The sequence below is a fragment of the Heterocephalus glaber genome, unplaced genomic scaffold (genome assembly GCF_053883595.1).
Source record: "Heterocephalus glaber isolate CG9 unplaced genomic scaffold, H.glaber_assembly_v1.0 deba00001532, whole genome shotgun sequence".
NCBI lineage: Eukaryota > Metazoa > Chordata > Mammalia > Rodentia > Bathyergidae > Heterocephalus > Heterocephalus glaber.
Window position 1 is genome coordinate 3,433,026 of NW_028258330.1, and position 18,642 is coordinate 3,451,667.

Genomic DNA, 18,642 nt, shown 5'->3' on the forward strand with positions numbered 1-18,642 from the left:
TGTGATCCTCATTGTCTGTTCCTAGAATATTGTGTAAAATTTTTTGGAGTGCTGATTTCATATTCATGAAGTTCCTAAGGTACTCTTTGTCATGAAAGTATGTTATTTCTCCATCAATTTTGAAAGATAGTTTTACAGGGTACATCAATCTGGGTTGGAGGCTGTTTTCCTTTGCGGCTTGGAATACATCACTGCAAGCTCTTCTTGCCTTGAGGGTTTACATTGAGAAGTCTGCTGTGATTCTGATGGGTTTTCCTTTGTATTTGATTTGTTTCTTTTCTCTCACTACTTGTAGAACTTTGTTCTTCTGTTGAGTTTCTGGAATCTTAACAATTATATGCCTATGTGTAGATTTTTTTTGATCAAGGCCAGTTGGAGTCCTATATGCCTCACTTATGTGTATGTCAAGTTGTTTTCCCCTGCTTGGGAAGTTTTCTGCCATCAGTTCTGTGAAGAGTTTTTTTATATCGTCTGCACTCTCTCCTATTTCTTCGTTAACTCCAATCAGTCTTATGTTATTCTTCTTTGCATGGTCTAGCAGCTCCTGGATTCATTTCTCATGGTCCCCTATAATTTTGAAGCAATTTTTGTTTTCCTGGGTACTAATTGCAATCTTATCTTCTATATCTGAAATTCTGTCTTCACATTGGCTTATTCTGCTGTGTACTTTCAGTGGAGTTTTTGATGTTCTGGAAATCTATTTGCATCTGTTTTATGGATTCCATTTGTTTCCTATGTTGGGATTCCATCATGTTCCTGAGCTCCTCTCTAGATTTATTAATCATGTCTTGCACTATGAGCACAATCTCTGCTGTTATGTGAGAAATTATTTCTGATTTCATTTTTTCCAGATCCTCTTTTGTTGCCAGTTCAGGGAGTCCAGGTGGTTGAGTGTCAGAGTATTCCATCTCATTTCCCTTTGGGGTTGCTGTAGGTGATCTGGAAGCTTGGTTTTGAGACTTGTTTATGTGTCTTCTCATTTTAACGGGGGACGGTTGGCACAGGTTCAGGTGGGTGCTGTTGGCACCTGTGTAGCTCACCTTCTCTGTGCTGGGAACAGTGGAACTGCAGCCCGGAAGCCCCTACCTCTGGGTTGGGAGCGGTGGAATGGCGGCCCGGAAGCCCCTTCCTCCTGGCTGCAAGTGGTGGAATGGTGGTCCTGAAGCCCCTTCCTCTGGGCTGGGAGCAGTGGAATGGCAGCTTAGAAGCCCCTTCCTCCTGGCTGGGAGCGGTGAAATGGCCTGTAAATCAGTTGCTCTTGAGCATTTAACCAATTACAAATTTAGTTAAAGCCTTCTAACTATTTCCATGATTTATCAATATGACAGATTCTCTTAAATATTTAAAATGCCCTAACAACAAAACATAAAGTATCATGATTATTAAGCAAATTGCTTCCAGTCTATTTCAGCAGCCCCAAGCATGACTGATTCTCATGTGAGGGTATAACCTAGACCCTGGAGAGGAGTAAGGCCACCTCCTGGCCCCCGAGTGAGGACCAGTATCCTCAACAGGCCTCCCTGAGCCTCCAGCTTTTTAAGGACTAGGACAGTCTTTTATTTGTTCCTTTGTCTACAGATTTTTTAAATATCCCTTTTGAATGAGATCTTTATATTATCATTCCAATTAAGTTAAAATTTCAAATTTAAATGGAATTAGTATCAAAAAAGAAAATATATGAAAAATATTTTTAGACTAAAAAAAAAAGTTCTGAAATCTGGGGTGTAGGTTTTGGCCTCACTCCCTGCTCTCCTGTGCTTCTTCTTGCACTCACAGAGAGGAGAAGGAGGAGCCTGGAGCTGATCCCGCTTACTGCCCGCATGGTGATGGCACACCTGGTCAACCACCTGGGCCACTACCCGCTGGCTGGGGGCCCAGCTGTACTGCACAGCCTGGTCAGTGAGAACCACGACAACACCCACACTGAGGGTGCCGAACTGTCCCCCGATGTGTTCCGGAGCCCAAACCTGCAGCTCTTTGTATTTAATGACAGCACCCTCATCTCTTACCTGCAGATGCCTGCAGAGGGGATGGGTGGCACGTCCCCGGGGGATGCTGTCTCAGATGTTCGGGTCATTGTGCGAGATGTTTCAGGGAAGTACTCCTGGGATGGGAAGGTGCTCTATGGACCCTCGGAGGGCTGCCCAGCACCCAGTGGGTACAGTTCCACCTTTCAGATTCCCAGCTACCATTCTCAGAGTGTTGGGCCTCAGAAAGATCTTCCTCAGATTCAGGAAGGGGACGATGTGCTAGACAAGTTGCTGGAGAACATTGGCTACACAAGCCCCGAATGCCTCTTACCGTCTCAGCTAAAGCTAAATGAGCCTTCCCCACCCCCGTATGGAATGAACAGTGAGCAGGAGAAGGAAATTATCAAGGTTATCCTGTGCCAAAATGCACAGGAGGACGAGCATGTTCAGAGGTGTAATTCGGCCTCCACCATGAAGGTCACCAGCCAAGGGCAGCCCTCCCCAGTGGAGCCCCGAGGACCCTTCTATTTCTGCAGGCTGCTGCTCGATGACTTGGGAATGAACTCTTGGGACAGAAGGTAATGGTGCATGCTGGTCCTCCACTTATTTCATTCTTGTTTTTACTTGATTGTTCTCTACAGACTAGAAATGGAGTTTTTTTTTTCTGTGTCAGTATTTACAAGTTATTTCCATCTGCTAAATTAAAACTAGAAATGAAGCTAATTGTGCTGTCCTTTTGCACAGATTGAATTCTAATACCTATTGGATACTTTAAAGAATATCAAGCATTTTCTGGGTGTGTGTTTTACTTACTTCTCTGTCCATTATTATTTTGATTTTCATGCAAGATGCAAATGGACTGCAGAGTGAATTAGCCACAGTCTAACCTGAGGTCTCATGAGGGAGTTTGGGCATAATCCACGTGTGGTAAGAGACCAGGGTGCAGGATTTCAAGGGGAACAGCTCCATCCAATGGGAAGGCCAAGGCAGGAAAGAAGACCAGGTGTAAGAAGACTCAATAGTGGAGCAGAGGGAACAGAGACTTGCAGCAGAGCTAACAGAGGCACAAACATGTGCATACAGGCACACACTCATTGGCCACAGAGTCATCCAGGGCACTGGGTAGCAGTGGGCTGTGGTGGAGTCTTGATTCTTTGCAGGTTGTAGGAGAATGGAGCTCCTTCTGAAGGTTTCTGTCATGCCTTCAATGAATGAAGTAGTAGGTGGATGGATGATGGGTTGTTTTGGAGAGTAACAGAATTGATCCATGATCATGTGACCCTTTTCTTTCATCCATTTTTCTTTCTAGGAAGAATTTTCATCTGTTGAAGAAAAATTCAAAATTATTGAGAGAGCTAAAAAATCTGGACTCCCGTCAGTGGTATGTGAAAATACATCAAACTGCTTTTGTCTGCTGTCTTCCTGTGCACACAGAGGCCAGATACAGCTGTAGGGATGAGCACGCCTGCAAAACACCAAGGGTGGTTCCAGACCTAGAATCTGGTTGCATTTACCTTGAAGGGATAGTACATGCTTGGTACCCTAAGAAGTGGGGGCTCCCAAGAACCTCGGCTTGGGACTGAACACCTTTCTAGGTAGCAGCCAGTGGGCACTGATCCTCCTTCATTCTCTGCAGCACACTCTTTCACATGAAACCGTGGTGGCATTACTTGAAGCCTCATGAGATCACCTCTACAGTCCAGGCTGGCCACCATGTGCTGGTGTTCTGTAGTCCTGCTTAGAACACTGCAGAGGCTGAAAGCAGTGTGTGGGTGGTTAATAGCCCTCCACTAATCACCCTCATGCTCCAGAACTGTCAAGAGTATCAGGTCCACCCTTTCCTATACAGCACAGGAGCATTTCTAAAGATGCTCTCACAACACCGACAAGTTCATGATTTGAGAAAATGTGTGTTACCAGAACCAACCAAATGAAGAAAAAGGATAGACTCAATACATAACAGGTGCTCAGAAGTCTTAAAAAGAGAAAACTGCTTCCATAATCTTTACGTTTTAAAAAACACTTTTTAAAAAACAGCTTTGTTCCCTTTTCATTGCCCTTAGGAATATCCAAATATTCTTGTCCCTCAAAAAAGAAAAAGTTCAGGCTGTTTTGCTCAGGCCTATGTAAAATACTCTTCCCACTATATTTTATTCACTACATTTTTTTTTTTTTACTCCTTTGTTGTCGTTGTGTTTTATTTTGTTTTTTAAGACAGGGTCTCACTATGTAGTTCAGGCTGGCCTTGAACTCACTATGCAGCCTAGGCTGGCCTCCAGTTCACAGTAATCATCTTGCCTCAGCCTCTCCAGTACTGGGACTATAGGTGTGCACATCATACCTGGCTCTTACTCCTTTCTTAACTCTTTAATTTTAAGATGTGTTTGAGCTTTATGTTTTTAAAGGGTAGTATGGAATCAAGGAGATAGGGAAATAATAGACCCCAGCTTTGGCCTGACAGGTTCTAAGTTGGCATTTAGGGATATTACTGGAACTCTTGACTTCATTCACCTAACCATGCCTTCATCCACTGTCCAGCTTCCATTTCAAGGCACCAGCTTCTCCTGCCTAGCACTTAAGGAATGAGTTATGACTTGCTAAGCAAGTGCCTTTATTGTGGTTTGGGTTTATTTTAGCATTCTGATCAAAACTCAGTGACAGATTCCTGAATTTCACTATCACGCAAATTCTTTCTTTTTCCCCATTAAGTTTATTGGTATATTTTAGGTATAAAATACAGTTGCATTCATCATTGGTATCTTGTACCATTACATGTGTATCTTTGTTCTCATTTTTTCCCCTTCCCCTGCCCTCCCTTCACCCCCTCCACCCTTCCATATTTGCAAAGACTTTGTTTCCATTTTTTTCCTTTTCTCATACTTTTTCTTTTTGCTTCTTTCCTTTCCCCTACCCCTCCCACTTCCCCTACTCCTTTAGACCTTTTCTTCCTAATACACAATATCAGTTATACATTTTTAAAATTACAATATCAAGGTCTAAGAGACATTACTACAGATTTTACAGAATTTAAAAGGATGTGGAAAGCATAGTAACAAAAATCTTTTTTGAAATAAATTTGATAACTTCTAAGTACCTTGGAAGACAAATTAATAAAACTAACTCTGGAGGAAATATAAAATTTGAATAGCACCTATTAAAGAAAGTATATTCCTAGCTTGAAAACCTACCTATATGAATGACAACAACAGGCTCATACACATTTTAACTGATAAATTATATCAAACATTTAAAGCAGAAAAACAAAGGAACACTTCTCCCCTCATTTTAGGAACTCAACATTGTGCTAATCCTAAAACTGGATAAAGATAATAGAAGAGAAAAGTATGAACATAGATAGAAATTTGTTTAATAAAACAAACTATTAGAAGTCAGATCTGGCAGTATGTAAAAAGTGGTTTTATTGTAGGGATGTCAGTGTTGGTTCAGCATCGGAAGATGCACTGCCAAAAGTTACCATTTTAACAGAGGAAAGGAAAAAGCCATATGATCCTGTCTGTAGTTGGAGAAAAAGTATTGGACCAAATTCTACAGCTGTTCATGGTAAAAGCTATCAGGAGACTAGAAGTTGAACAGAACCTTCTCAACAGATCAAAGACATGTACTCCATACTTCCAGCAGAAATGCCTTATATGAATGGAGAAGATAGAATGCTTTCTCCCTAAGGTGAGGAACAAGGGCAGATATGCCCACTCTTCATCTGTCCATTAAACTTTGAAACATAGGCCCAAACCCAAATAGTCTGGCAATAAAAATAAACAAACAGCATAGGATTGGCAAGGTAGAAGTAAAATCTTTATGTGTAGATGAAATGATCATCTACAGAGAAAATACTAAGAAATCTCTAGGAGCCCCTAAAACTTATATTTGAATTTAGCAGGATTAGAAAACACAAGGACATGTAAAAATTCAGGTCTGTGTATACTTGCTATAAATGAAGAATTGGATATTGAAATTTAAAAGTTATGTAGGAGTACAAAGGACCTAGAAAAGTAAAAAAGAAAAGGAAATAAAAACAGTGTTGTAAGACAGTCAGTACCTAATTTTAGGACTTCCTCTAAAGCAACAGTAATCAAGGCAGTGTTGGTGTAAGGAAAGAAATATAGATCACTGGAATAAAACAGAGAATCTAGAAATAGAACCATACATATATGGTCCACTGAGTTTTGAAAGATTATTTAACATTAACATTTTATAGAACATAAACTCAGTTCAAGAGCAGAGGAAAAGACAGTGTTTTCAGCAAATGGCACTAGAACACCTGGTATCCATATATAAAAAATTAACCTCAACCCTTTATTTCCATACGTGAAAGTAACTTGAAAGGATCTATGAACCTAAATTTGAAAGACTAAAAACTTTAAGAAGAAATTATAAGGGAAAATGTTTATCAATTTAGGGAAGGCAAGAATTTCCTATGATATAAAAAACATGATGTATAAAAAATTGATAAATGAGATTCCATCAAAATTTAGAAGTTTAAATGAAATCGTTAAGAAAATGAAAAGTAATCCTTAAACAGACCATATTTATAATACATATAACCTATGACCGGAATATATAAAGAACTCTTACAGCTCATTAATAGACAACCCAATTAAAAAGTAGACACAATGGGCCAGGGATTTAGCTCAGTCGTTCCGGCCCCTGCCTCACAAGCGCAAGGTCCGGAGTTCGATCCCCGGTACCAAGAAAAAAAAAAGTAGACACAAGGAGATGATAAATAGCCAGTACAGCACAAGGAAAGGTGTGCAACAACACTAGAATCAGAAAAATACTAATCAGTACAATAACAAGATTGAATTATATACTCATTAGGGAGATGAAGTTGAAAGTTTTAAAAGAACAAATGTCAGCTTAGGTGTGAACCAGTTAGAACTTCCTAATACTGCTAATGTTAATGTAAAATGATAAAACCCTTTTGGAAACCAATATAGAAATTTCTTATGTTACTGTTAAGAACCAACAGTCCTGTTCTTGAGTTTTTACTTGAGAGGAATGAAAATACATGTTTACAATAGGTTTGTACATACAAGTTGAGTATCCCTTATCTGGAATTCTTGGGACCAGAGTGTTTCAGATTTTCGTTTGAAGTCCACTTGATCTGCAAAGAGGATAGGTACTCCTGCTTTTTTTTTCAGGTTCCTGTCTCATGGAGTATTGTTTTTCATCCTTTAACTTTCAGACTATGAGTTTCTTTTTGAATTAAATGTGTTTCTTTTATGCAGCATACTGTTGGATCTTCCTTCTTGACCCACTCTGCCAGTCTATTTCTTTTGATTGATGAATTAACATTGATGGTTATAACTCATACATATTGACTTATAATAGTCATGACTTTTTCTTTTTGTTGGATTCTCCCTTTTTGTGTTTAATTTCTTGTCGCATCCAACGGATTCATTCTGCTGTGCTTCCTGGTGTTATGATCCTCATTGTCTTTTCCTAGGGTATTGTCTAAATTTTTTGGAGTGCTGGTTTGGTATTCATGAAGTTCTTAAGGTACTCTTTGTCATGAAAGTATCTTATTTCTCCATCAATTTTGAAAGATAATTTTGCAGGGTACATCAGTCTAGGTTGGAAGGCTGTTTTCTTTGAGGGCTTGAAATACATCACTCCAAGCTCTTCTTGCCTTGAGGGTTTGCGTTGAAAAGTCTGCTGTGATTCTGATGGGCTTTCCTTTGTATGTGTTTTGTTTCTTTTCTCTAACTGCTTGTACAATTTTGTTCTTCTGTTGGGTTTCTGGAATCTTAACAAGTATATGCCTATGTGTAGATTTTTTTTTTTGATCAAGCCTAGTTGGAGTCCTATATGCCTCAATTATGTGTATGTCAAGTTGTTTTCCCCTGCTTGGGAAGTTTTCTGCCATCAGTTCTGTGAAGAGTTTTTTTATGTCATCTGCACTCTCCCCTGTTTCTTCGTTGACTCCAGTCAGTCTTATGTTATTCTTGTTTGCATCGTCTAGCAGCTCCTGGATTGATTTCTTGTGGTCCCTTAAAATTTTAAAGCAATTTTTCTTTTCCTGGTCACCAATTGCAGTCTTATCTTCTATATCTGAAATTCTGTCCTCACATTTGCTCATTCTGCTGCGTAGACTTTCAGTGGAGTTTTTAATCTCCTGGGAATCTGTTTGCATCTGTTTTATGGATTCCATTTGTTTCCTATGTTGGGATTCCATCATGTTCCTGAGCTCCTCTCTAGATTTATTAATCATGTCTTGCACTATGAGCACAATCTCTGCTGTTATGTGAGAAATTATTTCTGATTTCATTTTTTCCAGATCCTCTTTTGTTGCCAGTCCAGGGAGTCCAGGTGGTTGAGTATCAGAGTGTTCCATCTCCTTTGCCTTTGGGATTGCTGTAGGTGATCTGGAAGTCTGGTTTTGAGACTTGTTTACATGTCTTTTCATTTTGACAGGGGAAGGGGTTGCTGCAGGCGCCCAAGCAGCTCACCTCCTGTGTGCTGGTGGGGGTGGTACGGCGGCCCGGAAGCCTCTCCTTCTGCGCTGGGAGTGGCTTACCTCCTGTGTGCTGGGGGTATGGCGGCCCGCAAGCGTCCTCTTCAGGCAAATTCTTGCTTCATGCCACTATGGTTAGTGTATCAGATTAACCACTGTGATTCTTCCTTGTTGGTTTGAATTCTTGAACTGAATATAAATGTATCTCGTATATTCCAGTTACACTTTTCTTTTAAATACCTCAGGGTTAGCTGTCCCATTCAGGGATAGAGAGCTTGCTGACCTTCAGAAGGCTCAAAGGCTCTATCCCCAAGCTTTCTCATAGCTCTATGTCCTTTGGTCCTTCAGAAACACGTAGAATGAAGACACTTTACTTGAGCTGTCTTCTGGGAGTCAGGGATGTATATAGGTTTGTTCATTATTTTTCCCCATTTCTCTTAATTACTCTTCTCCCCTTCCATGTGTCTCCTTTCTCCCTGTCCCTCAGGAAACCATAGCTTCCTACAACCACATGCACACTGAGCCCCTTGCTGGCCCTGTGTGCTTTCTGAGTATGGACATGTCCCTGCATGACAGTTGGGGGCCTCATTTGCTCTGGAGAAGCCAGGTGAGGGCCTTTGCTTCTAGGTGGTCATACTGCTGTCTGGAGAGTGGCAAGTAATTTAGTATCAAGAAATACACAAAGTTAAGGGCCAAGGATTTAGCTCAGTGGCATCGTGCCTGCCTGTCAAGCACAAGGTCCTACGTTCAATCCCCAGTACCAAAAAAAAAAAAAAGAAAGAAATACACAAAGCTGAAATGATTCGCTCCAGCTGACCCTGGGGAAAGGAACTGTCTTGAGCCCCAAAGCCCACAGCTCCGTGACCATCCCATGTGTCTTATTTCCTGATTTACCAAATGAGACTTACAGAGAAAGATCTGAGTCTCGAGAGATGAAGAACCTGAAGCTGTTCTTCCTCACAGTACCCTTCCTCAGATTCAGGCTCCTGCCTCAGGTGCTTCTTTTTCTGCAGACAAATGGAACAGAAACTGAGTTCTTTGGGAATTCCATGAGGGATTTCTTGTGAAGAACTCAGGGATTTACTTCCTTCTCCCTCTTGTCCTTCAGTGTTCAGCTAGCAGTCATGTGAGTCCCAAACTCAGCTCTTCTAGCATATGCTGAATTATTCCCTACTTCTCAGTGTTAAGTGAATACATTGGTATCATAATTGTGGCTAATTTGTTGAATGGTAATGCACTTTAGTTGCATGAGGTGCAATTGAATTAGCTCCCTGGGGTGTTGTTGCAGTAAAATATAGCTCTAGGTTGCTGATTGGCAATCTTATGTCCCTTGATTAACCTTCACTTAAAACCCAAACTCCTGGATTTAGTGTCTTCTTGAAATCTACTTTTGTATCTATTTATTTTATGCTAAAGGGTATTTTCAAGGCTCTTGGTGGGGGTCTAAGACTGGGACTCTTCAGCCATGAGAAAGCTGGACTCTCCTACAGATTAGTCAGATAGTAAGCAGAATACTTCTTGTTCCTCAGCCTTCAGTTAGGACATTTTTATTTCCAGTGTCAATGTATATCACTCCTGTGAAAGCATAACTCCTTCTTGACATGTCTTTATGCAAGTCAGAGACTGTCATGCAACTGCAGACTCTTCTGAAGTTAGCAAATATGCAAAAGCAACAGTGAGATGGACGGACATACAGATCACAGGAGGAACCTTTAAATATGGGTACCTTCTTGCCACCACGGAGGGCAGGAGGAGTAGTGTGAAAATCATGGCTTCTGTGTTTGACTCTTTCCTGTGACAGCACAAGAAAACTGAGCTATTCTGGTCCATTCCTATTACAAGAGAGAAGCACATCCTAATGAGGAAGGGAAATTGTTGGTTTCATGTCCGTGTTCCTGAATTACCTGTCTCTCCATGCACTGCACATGCACCATGAAGCACTGTTGATGTTGCAATTACCATTTCAAAGACTGGCTCTAATAGGGCCACACATGGTGTCTGCTTCCAAGCAGCCACTCTGTGGTGCTAACAGGGATGTGAAATTTTTGAACACAACAAGGAAAGGTCACCTTTCCTTCATAGCATCATTGGGGCTCAGTGCTGTGCCTCTAGGTTGAGTTAATGAGGGCTTGATGACCATAAGCAGCTATGACAGGAAAAGCTTCAACTTTAAGGAAAATAAACAGAAACATCTCTGTTCAACCTGAGGCTGTTTTTACATATATAATGTCTATAGAACAGAGAAAAGTTAAATGCTGAGGACTTTTCAATATGTAGAGAAAGCTGCAGAAAGAAATTGAATAGCTATACTTTTTTCTTCTTTTGTTAAGACAACCTTCTAGGACAAAGGTCAGAATAGCTGTTGTCATCCTCTGAGCCCCCCAATTATCATACCTCCTGGGATGGGATGGACAGATTTGAGGAGCCCCTTAGTGACGTGGCAATTTCAGGGCTCCCTACTCTGTGAGGACAAGTTGTCTGTCTGTCTGTCTCTCTGTCTGGGAGCATAAGGTCTCTACTACAGTATCATACATACACTCACATGCACAGTAGGATCCATCATCACAAAACCTTCCCTCCTTGCAGCACCTGTCTCCATTAAGGGAGACACCTGGGCAGGGCTCAGCACATCCTGCCTGCCGGGCACAGCACAGTGGGTATCAAAGCCTTAGAAAGTCCAGGGACCAAGCAGTCCTCTCTGAATTTATTTTAAGGACATAAAAGTCTTGTCAAAAGATTTAAAGATTAAGGGTTATCTTTAAGGAAAAATAATATGAAAATGTCTTTTAAAAGGGGAACAACTAGCTAATGATTTGGGATATGATTTATCAAAATAATGGATCCATCACCACAAAACCAAAAATAACTATTATAGAAGCACACCATACGAAAGTATTTGCATCAAAAATAAGCTAAAATAGTGAATTTTACCTTGTGTATCTTACCAAGAGTTTTTAAAAGTGCTCACAAATATTTTAGACGTAAAATTATTTGTGTAACAGAATATAGTAATTTCTCATATTTCATATTTATAGGCAAAAATACATCCTAGATTAATAGGTTTTTTTCCCTTTGGTTTTTTGAGACTGGATTTCTCTGGGTAGTTCAACTGGCCTTGAACATACTATGTAGTCCAGGCTGGCCTAGAACTCATGGCAATTGTCTGACCTCAGCTCCTGAGTGCTGGGATCACAGGTGTGCACCACCATGTCCAGCTGCAAGTGTTTTTTTTTCTTTTTATTCCCTTCTTTGTTTTCTATATTTTAAAATTATTGTTCCAAGTATGTTTATTATATGAAAACTATGGGGTAAGTGAATAGCTACCTAAATCAATAGAATAAAAGACCTCTCCTCCAGTTATTTGTATATTACTTTTTAGTTGAACTTCAATTAGTTGTGTGTATTGGGTAGAAAAATAACCCATACAGAAGGAAAAATTAGAAAATTTTGTTAAAATATGGAGCCAGTTCTACCCATGTGGAAGTCTAATCAGATTACAATGTGGAGATACTGTATTAGACAACAAAAACATTTCTGTATTGTTAAGCACTTGATAGTTTTTCTATGAGATTTTTCAGAATGTAGTGCAAAAGAGAAGAGTAGAACTATTCTGAAAGTGGTAATTTAATATTTAAAAATCACAGACTACAGTAGAACTCATGGATGATGATGGGGCATGGTATGAGTGATTCTTAAATAAAGTGCTATTGGAATAAAAAGTGTTTTCATCTCTAAACTATCACCAAATTGCTTGATGGTTATTTAGGCACTTTCCCCCACAGTGTAACTTGTAGAAGCTGGTTATTAAGACATCCAATTAGACCACCAGATACTGGTTGATTGAACACATTTTGGCTGAGCTTCTGCTATGCACCAGTCCTATGCTAGACGTGCAAAAAATAAAAAGATAGTATTCCTTTGTGCAAAGTTTAGATCATCTTGATTTGACAGTAAACTGTCCCAAATCCATCATGGACCAAGTAGATGAAGGGTTAATATGGCTAAAAGAAGTTTTCTCGGACATCAGTCCACCCTGCCAGTACCATCAGAAAGTTAGAGCATAGGGTCTGCATACCCTTCCACAGATAGAACATCTGTGTGTGTCTGTTTGAAAGAAGTTTCTCTTTCTCATAAAGATTTGGTGTAGTGTGCAGTTGCAATTACAGAGCTACCCAGTAGGCTTTTCTCAGTGTAGACAGTGAAATATGGGTAGTCACATCAGTCTGCTCACAATCAGTATCTTATTTGAAATCCTTTAAAGATATTATTCTTTTTCCCAAAAAGGAGAGAACTTGCCAAATGCTACCTGCTGCTGTTGAGTGCATCTTGTGTTTGAGTTTGTTATCTCAGGAACCAGAGTGCGTTGTTTGAGTTCCCAGTCTCCTGCTTGTTTTGTTCACTTTTTGTTCAACATCTGTGCCTCCTTTCAACCACATCTGTAAGGCGAGGTGATAATAGTGTTCATCTCCTTAGAGCAGTTGCAAGAGTGAGGTTGTGTGTCAACGTGTCTTAGGACAGTGAGTGACCCCTAGGTCATTCTCAATGAATATAAGCTCTCCAGGAGAGTAATCATACTGGTGGCAGCAACAAAATAAATATATGTGAGAATTCTAACATTTAAATTTAAAAATTTATAGCCGGGAGACACACAAAATTGCAGTGTTTTACATTGCTGAAGGTCAAGAAGACAAGTGTTCGATCCTCTCCAATGAAAGAGGAAGCCAAGCTTATGAAGACTTCGTTGCTGGTCTTGGATGGGAGGTAATTTCATCCAGTAGGAGTTTTATTGATCACCACTGTTTAAAGTTGTGTATGAACTATTCTTACCTGTGGTTTTACATACAGAGAGTAGGAACTGAAGAATCCTTTGAACTTAACATCTTCTATTGGCTGCTTTTCAGTACCTTGTATGTGAACTCTTCTCCTCGACTTTCCCTGTGATATTTTGTCATTTGCATTGTATCAGAGCTATACACAGTAAAAGAGGAAAAATGTGGGCAGAAAAGCCGTGGCTTTGGCCATAGTATAGAGATCGGAGAAGAACAGTGGCTTGGTAGGAGAAAAGGTGAAGAAAGTGTTGGATAAAGTCAAAAGCTGAAATGAAACTAGAGTATAATAGCCATGATGATTACCTATCAACCTATCCTAACATAGATCCCTAGGATGACTGATATTGAAAATTTAGCATTTTCTTGATTGATACCCTGACTTAAACACACAAACAGATGTATATTTGTCTCTTAGGAACATAAATCTAAAGAAAATATATCCCCAGCATCTGAAAATAATTTAGAGCAATTAAAATGGAAATCAAAATACCTAAAATTATTTTCTTACTTTTTAAACATTTTCTTTTGTTTTGGCTTTTCAGTTATCTGAGCTAAAGAGAAACTCCAGGGTGCATAAGCACAGCTTGCCTCTCAGGGTTCAGCCTTAGTAAGTGGCCTGCTGGAAAGATGGGGACAGAGTAAGACAACATCAAAGTTAAGACCATGCACTTCCTAAAACATATGGTGTGTTTTAGTTCAAGACCCATTGTCCTTCCAATAAATCATTGTTCTTCTTGCTAATAAGAGTGCTTCTTATTTGTCATAGAATATATTTACTTATTTAATGCATTATTCAAGCATACATTCTCAACTAAAGTCTTAAGAAAAGACTAGAACATTAATTTGGAGTATGCTTGGCACCGAATAGACTTTTCTATTTCTTTCTTTTGTGTTAGAATAGGTACTTTACTGAAAGAATAATCCTTCATGATGAGTTAAAAAATTTAAGTTGAGGCACTAAGAAGTGAGCATTCACACTGTAACCCTAAATTGGTTCTGACTCATAGATTTTTGGTAGTAGTGTAAACTGGAACAACCTTTTGAAAGGCACTTGAGCATTGACTACTAAATTATGTGACATCTGTACTCCTGACCCAGCAACTCAGAAAACCACTCTTCCCAAAGTTCCTTCTGGCTTAGGAGAGCAGATTCCCCACAGACCCACCAGTGGGGAGCCGTGGGTGTGTCTGTGCATGTTTGCCTGGACATTGACCTTGGGTATAGAGCAGGAGTGCTTCCTTTACCCAGCCTTGGAGTGCTTCCTCAAAGGTACTCCGAGAGAGAGAGCACCTTCATACAGCTTTTATTACAGTGAACTGTTAACATTGCCCTGTTATTAGTTGTTGATCTCTTGCTGTGCTAATTTAGAAATGAAACTTTATCATGTATACACAGGAAAAAATGGTATATGCATATAGGATTTGGTGGCTTGGTACTATTTGTGATTTCAGGCATGCCCTAGGGGGGTTGGGACATATACCCTGAAAATAGATGGAGACTACTACACACGCACACACTCGAAGGGGGAAGTTAGATAAATATACAGCAAAATTGGGGAAGGAGGTTGCTTTCTTTGTAAAGAGCTGGGGATCAAACCCAGGGCCTTGTGCACACTAGGAAAATGCTATACCACTGAGCTGCACCCTCCAGCCCTTAAAATTTTGTAGTGATTTTAAGGTGATAGCATTACAGAGCAATTTCATTTTTAATGTTCATGTCTTTAACATTTTAATCATGTCTGACCTTACTATATATGTGACCAGAAGGAAAGCTATGGAAATGAAAATAGCTCACTTTGCTAAATCCTCACTCCTACTTGGTGAGGAGGAACAGCTCATGTCTGACCACTTTCCTCTCTGTGTGGCCTCCCCAGGTGGATCTCTCTACCCACTGCGGCTTCATGGGCGGCCTGCAGCGCAATGGCAGCACTGGGCAGACTGCCCCTTACTACGCTACCTCCACTGTGGAAGTGATTTTTCATGTTTCCACTCGGATGCCATCGGACTCAGACGATTCCCTCACCAAAAAGGTATGGGGCCTCCCTCCCTGGGGGCCATCCTCGCTGTCCTGGTGTAGACATGGCCATCCTCAGAGTACACGAAGACCCAGCCACTGTCTTCAGGACTCAGTGACCCTATGGCTTTTACTAACCAGCTTGGCATAAGCTTAAGGACTGAGATGGAGGATTGTGAAACAAAGGGCCTTTCATGTTGCTCCTTTGGGGTCTTCCCTCACATTAGTATCCCCTGACAGAAAGTAACGTTGTTAACTCACAGATTGGCAAAGGTCACATGGAATGACCTTTGTGCCAGAAGTACTGGGGGCTCTGAGAAGGCTGCCTCTATGCCCACCCCAGCTCTGGCCTGTAGGGCAAGTTGACAGCAGAAGCCACATGACAAGTGCAGATGATGCCACCCCACTTTTGTTGCGCACCTTCCGCTCTCCCTCAGCCTTCCCCTGGGGGCAGTATTCCCAAGGAACATAGCCCTGTTCCTTGTGGCCTGTAGGATGCTCACACCTCAGGTGACCCTGCTTTAGGCATGAGGAACAACTTCCCAGAAGAGGAACTTGTCCAGTAAGGAGCCATAGCTGAGGCCCAGAGCAACTGTGCCAAGCACACTTCTGGTTGGCAGGTGTTGGAGCCTAGAGCCACAAGGAGCGAGGACAGCCCTTGGGCTAAGGAAGGCCACCAGGCAGTGTGATGACTTGAGCAGAGCCAGGCCTCGGGCTCTGTGGACTCAAGTGCAAATGTGTGTCCAGTCACTGTACCAGCTTGTGCCTCAGTTTCTAACCTATTGACTAAGATTAAAAACAGTTTCTGAGTGAAGTCAATGAGATGATGCCTGCAAGACTGCCTAGCACAGTGCCTGGGAAGCTCTCCCTGACCTCAACCCTGGTCATTTCCCATTGCTCTAGTTGGTTCTTTCTACCCTGGGCCATAGCCAGATGATTGGTGTCAGCTCATGGGCTGCACTGTACCTCCTTCATTTCTCTTCTCTGTGGCTTTACTTTTCTCCACTGCAGCCACAGACATCAGGTCTATGTCAGTGGTGGGGAACCATGCATGTGGAACATCAGAACCTGGGTCACAGCCCAGTCACAGACAGCGTGCATAGTGGTCAGCTGTCTCGGGTGTACAAAGCACAGTTTGCACTGAGACACTCCCCATCCTTTCACCCGAGCACTGTACACTGCAGTGACATCCCTGGATGGGGGCCATGGCTGGGGACTGCCATAAACTGGTGTCTGGGGCTCAGAGGGAGGGAACTTTGCCCTCCAGGGGCTCCCTTGCTTGGGGCTCAGTCTGTGCAGCCTCCAGAGACCCTAATCCTGTGGAGTCGAACCTATGGCATGCATGTTATTATGTTTTTCTTTTAAGACAGAAGATATTAATAAAGAGTTGTTTTTTTCTAAACTAAAACCTCAGGGTTCAGGTTTAGTCACAGTGTTGAAACTTTGCAATAAATAAGTGGGTTTTGGGTTGCAGTTTGACATTGAGTCCTTAAAAGGTTCTCCATCACTGCCCTAAGCCCTGGGTCACATGTTTGTTTTTAATTTGAGGAACCTTGTGAATTGTTGTTCTTCTGCAAATATGTCACCCTATTCTATGATTTTTCTTAAGACAGAACTGCTTTATTAAAAGGTAGATTGACATATCAAATTTTTTTAAATATTTCTTAACAGAAGCAGATTGGTTTTTTGTTTTCTTGAGAAAAGCCAAACTGTCATGCTATAAATAATGTTCCAAGTCTTGGTCTGGTTGAAAGATTCCCTACTGTAATAATCTAAATTCAGCTGATACCTTTTGCAGCGCTAAGATTTAGCATCATTAGCAATAAACTCTCTTTATCAGGATGTCTCACAGCTAGACTAAAAATCAGTCACAGTAACAGCAGCCCACAGTTCCTCATCTTATTCTAACTAAATTGTCCCTAACAGCTTAAAAATGAGCTGCAAGATTCTAAAGTGATTCACGCTCCCTTCTGCCCCTGTCATGGGGGGACTTTTTCAGTTCTACAATCTGGTTGCAACCCCACAGTGAACTCTTGGTCCTTCACTGCAGAAATTTGTTAGCTCCAGCTAGATTAGATTTTTCACAGCTAATCTAACTGCTGTAGGGGTTTGCAGAGTGGGGACAGAGCTGTGCTATTGGATTTGTCCAATTCATTTGACTCCAGGACTATAATTGCACTTATGTCTTACAAGGCTTTTATAGCCTCAGGCTGGCCAGCCAAATAAAAAACAAATTGGCAGTGATACAGTGCGAGTGAAAGGGGATGAAAGGCCCACATTATCAGTCTCCAGGCAGCGCTGTTCTGGCAGGAAGTTTCTTGGTTAATTTACAAATAAAACTTAGATTTTAGGATGGGCACACTGTCAGCTGAACAATGGGGATGTCAAGCCTGACTGTTACTTAGTAAAAGTAGCAGCCGGGCCCACTGAGGAGCAGGAATTCTTCAATCAAACAGACGACTCCTTCTGGAGCCAGCTGGCGATGTAATGCAATTAGTCGGGAAAGGAGGTCAGCCCATTAGGTATGGACCATGACAGCGTCACCGGTGGCGTACAGCCTGGCAGCAGCAGGCAGAGTGGCCCAGGCAGAGGGACTTAGAACTCTGTCAGGACAAGAAGTGACAGGGCCTGGGGCATATGTCTGGAGCCCCGGTGAGCACCGGACCTCCCAGAACCCACATAGAAGAGGGAGTGGAAGCTGGCATGGGTCTGTTCCTGTCTGCTGCCCACGCACACATCAGCCTGCCCTACAGTGGGATTCTAATTCAAAAGTTCCAAAACACAAAGTAATGCCTCTGTGTCGAAACCCTTAGCCCAAGTGCCACTCTGGTTGCCAGGGTGTGCTGTGCTGTCCTCGAAGGTGCACAGCTCATCCTGGTTTATTGGATTTTTTTTACCTACTTGTGTTCTTGTCATAGGCAGGAGAAAGAGTATTTTTGCTCTTTGCTCCATATTTACCAGCCAATTGATCCTGTGGCCTTAGCTCTTAGTTTTGTGATTTAGCTAATTACACTGTAACACGTCCAGAAAGTCTGAGGCTCATGACATTGAAAGCAGCTCTGAGATGATGAATATTGTGTTATTAACACACAAAAATAGCTCCTCCTTAATTACAGAACCACCTCACTGGGAGGAAGGGCCTTTTAGTGTGATACTGCTCTCCCATGATACAGTTCTGAGATCCCAGTTGCAAATAAAATTAGGAGAGACTTACTTGGATAGTATAATTGAGTAACCAATGTAGAAAGGGGAGAGTAACTGAAATTCAGCAATTACTGTTTCACATCAGAGCTCACACATTGCACCATATAGCTCTAGATCAAAGGGAGTTATTGTAGTGTTAGGTGCTGGAATCAAG

At 41.4% G+C, this 18,642-nt stretch overlaps 1 protein-coding gene across 16 annotated transcripts in view; it reads left to right on the plus strand.

Moving 5' to 3' along the window:
• Ralgapa2 (Ral GTPase activating protein catalytic subunit alpha 2) overlaps positions 1-18,642 on the plus strand; it is a 364,983-nt gene that overhangs the window by 185,813 nt on the left and 160,528 nt on the right. For all 16 annotated transcript variants that reach the window (XR_015442045.1, XR_015442048.1, XR_015442046.1 and 13 more), the window contains 4 exons: positions 1,777-2,548; positions 3,280-3,351; positions 13,080-13,203; positions 15,145-15,300. Coding sequence is in view for 8 of the 16 variants with exons in the window: in XM_087189021.1 (XP_087045147.1) it covers positions 1,777-2,548; positions 3,280-3,351; positions 13,080-13,203; positions 15,145-15,300 (1,124 nt within the window). In the remaining 8 variants the exon portion in view is untranslated. The remainder of the gene's footprint in view (positions 1-1,776; positions 2,549-3,279; positions 3,352-13,079; positions 13,204-15,144; positions 15,301-18,642) is intronic.